Source organism: Populus alba, chromosome 17 (assembly GCF_005239225.2).
Source record: "Populus alba chromosome 17, ASM523922v2, whole genome shotgun sequence".
Classification (NCBI taxonomy): domain Eukaryota; kingdom Viridiplantae; phylum Streptophyta; class Magnoliopsida; order Malpighiales; family Salicaceae; genus Populus; species Populus alba.
The window spans coordinates 16,154,439-16,162,546 of NC_133300.1; the positions used below are offsets into that span (position 1 = coordinate 16,154,439).

At 32.1% G+C, this 8,108-nt stretch overlaps 1 protein-coding gene across 1 annotated transcript in view; it reads left to right on the forward strand.

Moving 5' to 3' along the window:
* Positions 1-706: 706 nt before the first annotated feature.
* The window catches only part of LOC118036658 (TMV resistance protein N-like), a 12,625-nt gene continuing 5,223 nt past the window's right edge, over positions 707-8,108 (forward strand). The window contains exons 1-6 of the mRNA XM_073405822.1: positions 707-999; positions 1,153-1,754; positions 4,234-5,329; positions 5,407-5,682; positions 5,784-6,821; positions 6,903-7,843. Of these exons, the coding sequence (XP_073261923.1) occupies positions 1,249-1,754; positions 4,234-5,329; positions 5,407-5,682; positions 5,784-6,821; positions 6,903-7,843 (3,857 nt within the window). The 5' untranslated portion in view covers positions 707-999; positions 1,153-1,248. The remainder of the gene's footprint in view (positions 1,000-1,152; positions 1,755-4,233; positions 5,330-5,406; positions 5,683-5,783; positions 6,822-6,902; positions 7,844-8,108) is intronic.

The following is an 8,108-nucleotide window of genomic DNA, read 5'->3' on the forward strand; positions in this document are numbered from 1 at the left end:
TGTTCGAATAGTTAAAATACATTTTCTTCTACTAAAATACTATTTTTACATATCTACATACAAAAGCCAACGTCTCTTTATCTATGGTTGGCTTTTGTGTCTCTCTTTAAAGACACAACAAGAAGAAGAAAAGAAGCTTGCAAACCTAAAAATTTTAACATTATTATATAAAATTGAAAAACTGAAAATATTAATATAAATAAATTTTGATTTTAAAAATGTAAAATTTAAACCTTAAATTATATCTTCAAACTTTCATGTTACTTCATTAATTTTATAAATTACTCATATTAATTATACAATAAATAACATGATTATATTATAAAAAAATAATTAAACTTGTTTATATAATTATATTAAAATTAGTTTAATATAAATAATTACTACTACATTTTTAAGCATCATGGTATGAGATGAGATATTGGTAATGGGAGACGAATTGGTGTTTGAGATTGGAAAAAATCAAAGTTGAAATGTTTGTCATAAAAATATTAAAGTTTGAGATTCTAAACTCAATTTAATATGAATTTTTTTTTGGTTTTTCGTTAATTAGTTCCAGTTAATAGGCTGGTGGCTAAGTTTATTTTAAAAAAAATAAATAAATGGGAATTTATAATATTAATAAAGAGTTTTATAGTTAATAGTTTGAAAATTCATTAAAAAAATACTTTTCAATTGTGATGTGTGGGGCCAATCCCTGCTCTTGACAGGAAGGTACCTCTGCTGCCCAATGCGCGTGCGATATCCCTTTCATTTCTCTTTTCACTTTTTTCTCCACCGAAAGTCCATCTTCTTTACAGTGTAAGAAAAAGATCCGTAAGAAAATCCAGGAAACTTACCAGTACGAGTTCTTGACCTAAAGAAACCGGAAAAAATTCGAAGTCATTGGAATAAAAAGAAAGAAAAGGGCTTTGGAAGTTGGTTACTAAGATACAAGAAGAAGAAAAAATATTGGGCTTGGCTAGATCTTGTGCCTCTTTAGCCAACACTTACCACACGGTTTGTTTCGTCTAGATTCGTGAAATACTCGTAGAAATTTGGTGTTTTCTGATTTCTAAGTAGAGTTGTACATGTTCCAGCTTGAAATTACTAATTGGTAGATTTAATTGCCAAATTTCTTGATCTTACCTTCTGTTTCATGTTTGACCACAGGAGCAGGCCTTACACGCGTGGAAAGCAATTGCTGAACCAAGCTAGCTAGTTGAGGCCAGAAGGGATCGGTGCTAGTTTATCGCTATAGGGATTTTCATGGCTTCCAGCAGCGTGCAAGGAATAACCTCATCTTCATCTCCTCCTCCTCTACTATATGAGTATGACGTGTTCCTTAGTTTTAGAGGCAAAGACACCCGGAACAACTTTACTAGTCATCTATATTCTAATCTGGCACAGAGAGGCATCAATGTGTACATGGATGATAGGGAGCTCGAGAGAGGAAAGACCATCGAACCTGCTCTCTGGAAGGCCATCGAAGAATCAAGGTTTTCTGTCATTATATTTTCAAGAGATTACGCTTCTTCACCATGGTGTTTGAATGAACTTTTCAAGATTGTTCAGTGCATGAAAGAGAAGGGGCAAACTGTTCTGCCAGTTTTTTATGATGTGGATCCCTCAGAGGTAGCTGAGCAGAAAGGGAAATATAAAAAAGCCTTCGTTAAGCATGAAAAAACTTTCAAGAAAAATTTGGAGAATGTCCGGAACTGGAAAGATTGTCTCTCTACGGTGGCTAATTTATCTGGCTGGGACGTACGGAAGAGGTAAATCATCTATCTACTTATTTTTATTCTTAAAATCTCCCTGTATTGTTTCAATGATGAACATAGCTTCTTTTTCTTTTTTTAATGTTTTTCAATTGAAACATGTGATTAAATATCAAAATAATCACAATACAACAAGAATATCAAAACTAATTCTTGAATTAAAGAATTGTTAGTATATATTTTTAATCCATTAAATAGCTATTTGTCTATGATCAGACTAGCTTTTCTTTAATTTTGACTTTTAAAATAAAAGAGGAGCACGTCTCAAATTTCAATGGTCACAGTTTTTTAGAAATAAAAATTGAATACAAATTAAAACAACTCTCAAATTTCTTGCTAATGTTTCATTTATTTACCAATGAAAATCGTTTGTTTGTTTTTTTTTAATCTTTTTTTGAATGTTTTGTTTACACTAGAAAAATTATTTTTCAATTTATTATATATTCTTCATCGCAAAAATCAATTAGCAAATGCTTTAGTACTGTTCTTTGAGTTTTGTTAATCAAAAGGTGGTAAATAATATTGAATGAATGATAAAATTATGGATTTGTTGATGAAACACTTAGTAGTAAATGTATATTTTTTTCATATGCATGATTTTTTTTAATTTAATTTTTATGAAATCTTGATCTTATGTGATCAAGCGCCCATTTCTAATCTTTATGTAAAATTTCTTTCTTTTCTTCGGTTTTTCTTTATATTTTAAAAATAAAAAAAATATTAGATAGAAAAATGAAAATGTAAAAAAAAGTTGAAAAAAATCTAGCATGAACAAATAAAAAGTTAGCTTAAAAACATAAAAATTGTGAAGAAAACAAATTCATCATAAGAAATAAAAAATTGACTAAATTTTTTAATATATTGGTTTGAGCTTTTCAAAATAAAATAAAAAGATTTTCAATCATGAATTAGAAAATTCCAACTATTTATATAAAAGAGACAAATTTATTTATAATTTTTGTGTGAATATTTATAATTTTATGTTTTTCTTTTTAATTTGGAATCAAATTTTGATAGGTGTCTTTTTGTTAAAAAAAATAAAATGAATATAAAATTAGCTTGTTAATTTGGACAGGGAATTTCTATTATTTAATTGAGTTTATTGGGGCTTTTTTATAAAAATATCAATATTACAAAGAAAATTTTAGTATGATTAGAATACTTTTTCTGATTCTATTTTAGAATAATAGAGGACAACTATATCAATTGTATTAACAAAAACTTAAAGCCTATTGGAAAAGTACAGTAAAAAATATTTTGATTTACCATGGATTAAAAAATATGGTATTTATGGTCATTGTAGTTATGATAGGGGCAGTTAAGTATTTTTAAATTTTTATATGGTATAATTACATAATTGCCCCTTAAAAGCAAAAAACAAAATTAGATTCTAAAAGCTTTTTTGAAATTTTACTTTTCACAACACAATAAAATGAATCTATAACCTTTAAAATAAAAACTTTTTAAAAGTGCCTTCAAGGGATTATTCATACTTTTATTTTTAGTTTTTTTTAATAATAATATCATTTATAGACAATTTGGTATTTTAATAAATAAATAAATATATATAAAAAAGAAATGTGATTGACGCATCGATAAAACACGCAAACGAGCGAGTCCTCCTGCCTTATAAACAGCTTGTGAATGACTTACAGCACCCAAAAAAAGGCCTTCATTGTTGTTTTATGATTCGCCTCGGCATGGCCTACCTCCTTTGGTGGCATGTCTGGACTCTGGAGTAATCGGTTTGCTGCCATTTAACTTTTTCTTTTCTATTTCCTTGAATTTCGCACCCAACCTTCTAAATTTTTACAGCAGTATTTCAATTTTTTTTTTTATATTTGATTTATGTTCTTCCAATTGATTATTTTTTTATTTGAATTATTTTATAAAATTAAATTTTATTTTTAATTTCATATCCTTTTTAATTTTTTAATCTATTTGATTTGATTTGAACCACTAGTACTCCGGAAAAAAACAATTTAGGCTAGGGGAAAAAAACTGAAAAATTAATAAATTTAAAGTTTTTTTTTTAAATTTTATTATGCAAGATAATTGAAATTTTTGTTAAAAATAATTATAAAAATAATTTAGTGGTCGAACAAAAAATATGATAGAATTCCATTTGCTTTTTGGTCTGTTAAAACCAAACTTAATGGATATTTTATTTCCTACCTTTTGTTCTTGTATGCATGCTTCTTTAGTATCTGTGTGATTCTATAAGCAATAAGATAGCTATTGTACCGATCATTCTTAGCATCAATACAATCCTAGTTTCGTTTTCAGTTTATTCTTTCCTTTTCCTCTCTGTTCTTGAAGCTATCTATTATCAGGGCACTAACTTTCTCTATATTAATTTCCGACTAAAAGCCATACATTTTCGGGCTATAATATGCTAATGTTTATTTTTCCATTATCACTATCTAATTTAATTTCTACACACTGCATGATTAATGTTTTGCACTCTCCTGTGCAGGGATGAATCGAAATCAATTAAAGCAATTGCTGACTGCATATCGTACAAACTAAGCCTCACTCTGCCAACAATTAGCAAAGAATTAGTTGGAATAGATTCTCGTCTAGAGGTATTAAATGGTTATATAGGTGAAGAAACTGGCAAAGCAATCTTCATAGGGATTTGTGGAATGGGTGGCTTAGGTAAGACGACTATTGCGAGGGTACTATATGATAGGATTCGTCGGCAATTTGAAGGCAGCTGCTTCTTAGCAAATGTCAGAGAAGCTTTTGCTGAGAAAGATGGACCACACAGTTTACAGAAACAACTTCTTTCTGATATCTTAATGGAACGTGATATTAATATATGTGATTCTTCTACAGGAATTGGAATGATAAAGAAGAAGTTACAACGTAAAAAGATTCTTGTTGTTCTTGATGATGTAAATGATCGTAAACAACTAGAATTCTTGGCTGCGGAGCCTGGATGGTTTGGTCCAGGGAGCAGAATTATCATAACAAGTAGAGATACAAAAGTGTTAACTGGAAATGATGATACTAAAATTTATGAGGCTGAGGAATTGAATGATGATGATGCTCTTAAGTTATTTAGCCAGAAAGCTTTCAAAAATGACCAGCCTGCTGAAGGTTTCGTGGAACTATCCAAGCAAGTTGTGGGTTATGCTAATGGCCTTCCACTGGCTCTTGAAGTTATAGGTTCGTTTTTGCGTTCAAGAAGTATCCCTGAATGGAAAGGAGCAATTAATAGAATGAATAAGATTCCTGTCGGCAAAATTAATGATGTGCTTCGTGTTAGTTTTGATGGCCTCCATGAATCGGATAAGAAAATATTTTTAGACATTGCATGTTTCCTGAAGGGGTTTAAAATCGATCGAATAACAAGGATACTTGACAGCTGTGGATTCCATGCACGTATTGGAATACCAGTTCTTATTGAGAAATCTCTTATAAGTGTCTCTTGTGATCAAGTCTGGATGCATGATTTATTACAGATAATGGGTAAGGAAATTGTTCGTTGTGAATCCCTTGAAGAGCCTGGAAGGCAAAGTAGATTGTGGACATACGCGGATGTCTGCCTTGCACTGATGGACAACACAGTGAGTAGCTGATAGAGAACATTATCCATAAGATTTCATAAAGTTTTTTTTAATTTACGCTCCTTTTTGGTTGACAGGGAAAAGAAAAAATAGAGGCCATTTTCTTGGACATGCCTGGAATAGAAGAGGCACAATGGAACATGAAAGCCTTCTCTGAAATGAGCAAACTAAGATTGCTTAAAATCAACAACGTGCAGCTTTCTGAAGGACCTAAAGATCTTTCCAATATGCTACGATTTCTTGAATGGCATTCTTACCCTTCAAAATCATTGCCAGCTGGTTTACAGGTGGATGAGCTAGTTGAACTTTACATGGCTAACAGTAGTCTTGAGCAATTATGGTATGGGTGTAAGGTGAGAACAACTAATTTAAGAGCCTTTGTATTTCTTTTTATCGTTTTCCTATATATGTATGATAGTAGTATCCATATTTCTTCCCCCCTACTTGATTGCAGAGTGCAGTTAATTTGAAAATCATCAATCTCAGAAACTCACTAAACCTGTCCAAGACTCCAGATCTTACTGAAATTCCATATCTCGAGAGTCTTATTCTTGAAGATTGTACAAGTTTGTCTGAGGTCCATGCATCACTTGGACGTCACAAGAAGCTTCAATATGTGAATCTTGTGAATTGCAAAAGTATTAGGATTCTCCCAAGCAACCTTGAAATGGAATCGCTTAAAGTTTTCACTCTTAATGGCTGCTCAAAACTCGAAAAGTTTCCAGATATAGTGGGAAACATGAACTGTTTGATGAAGCTTTGTTTGGACGGGACTGGTATTGCTGAACTATCTTCATCAATTCGTCATTTGATTGGCTTACAAGTATTGAGCATGAACAACTGCAAGAACCTTGAAAGCATTTCGAGTAGCATTGGTTGCTTGAAATCCCTTAAAAAACTTGATTTGTTTGGCTGCTCTGAACTTGAAAATATACCAGAGAATTTGGGGAAAGTTGAAAGTTTGGAGGAGTTTGATGTAAGTGGAACTTCAATAAGACAACCGCCAGCACCCATTTTTCATTTAAAGAATCTTAAAGTATTATCTTTTGATAGATGCAAAAGAATAGCTGTGAATCCCACGGATCAAAGGTTGCCTTCTTTGACTGGTTTGTGTTCTATAGAAGTACTGAGTTTATGCGCTTGCAATCTAAGAGAAGGGGCACTTCCTGAAGATATTGGTTGCTTATCTTCATTGAAGTCTTTAGATCTGAGCCGGAATAACTTTGTTAGCCTGCCTAGGAGCATAAATCAGCTTTTTGGACTTGAAATGCTTGCCTTGGAGGATTGTAGGATGCTTGAATCATTGCCTGAGGTTCCATCTAAAGTTCAAACAGTAAATTTGAATGGTTGTATAAGATTAAAAACAATTCCAGATCCGATAAAATTAAGCAGTTCCAAAAGATCAGAGTTCCTTTGTCTTAACTGCTGGGAATTGAACAATCATAATGGCCAAGACAGCATGGGGTTGACCATGCTTGAAAGATACCTCCAGGTCTTCTCTTAATCAAACCCCAACCTTTTTGTTTCTCACTCTCCCTCTATCTATCTAACATTTTGGTTCTTTATGGTACAGGGTTTGTCTAATCCAAGACCTGGATTTGATATCGTTGTTCCAGGAAATGAAATCCCAGGCTGCTTTAACCATCAAAGTGAGGGACCTTCAATTAGTGTGCAAGTGCCTAGTTGGAGCATGGGGTTTGTTGTGTGTGTTGCATTCAGTGCAAGTGCTGAAAGTCTTTCTCTTTTTTGTCATTTCAAAGCCAATGGAAGAGAGAATTATCCTTCGCCGCCGATGAGTATTAGTTGCAACTCTATCAAACTTCTGTTAGATCATATTTGGCTATTTTATCTATCTTTTGATTACCTTAAAGAGCTTCAAGAATGGCAGCATGGATCCTTTAGCGACATTGAGTTGTCGTTTCATTCTTCCCAGCCAGGAGTGAAGGTAAAGAATTGTGGTGTTTGTTTGTTATCTTCTGTAAATATTACACCACAACCATCTGCCCATTTTATTGTCACAAGCAAAGAAGCAGCTTCTTCATATAAGTCTTTTTTAGCTTTTTCTTCGTCGTACCATCATTGGATGGCCAATGTCTTCCCTGTTACTAGAGTCACAGACACTAGTAATGCTTTCACCTATTTAAAGTCAGATCTAGCCCCGAGATTCATTATGTCAGTCGAGAAGAAACCAGAGAAAGTAATGGAAATTAGATCAAGACTGTTTAAGACCATTGAAGAATCAGGGTTGTCAATTATTATATTTGTAAGAGATTGTGCTTCTGTACCTTGGTGCTTTGAAGAACTTGTTAAGATTGTCGGACTCATGAATGAGATGAGACCGGACACTGTGTTTCCCGTTTCTTATGATGTCGAGCAATCAAAGGTAGATGATGAAACAGAGAGGTACACAATTGTCTTGGATAAGAGTGAAGAAAATTTCAGGGAAAACAAGGAGAAGGTGCAAAGATGGACGAATATTCTCAGTGGAGTTGAGATTTCATCTGGATCGAAAAGGTAATAATTACTTATTCAGTAACTTTTAAAAGGTTAATAAAATTCACAAGGAAACAGATTTTTGTATATGAAAGGTGCGTGATTGCAAAAAAAAAAAAAATGGTATTTAATTAAAAGATAAATATAATAAAGACATAATTTATTTATTTAATAAAAATAAAAAATAAATTAATAAATCCATGAATTTAAACCGCAACTTGATTTCTAGATAAATTGACCTTGACTAGATTTAACTTTTTTTAAAAAATATGTTTAATAACTTTGA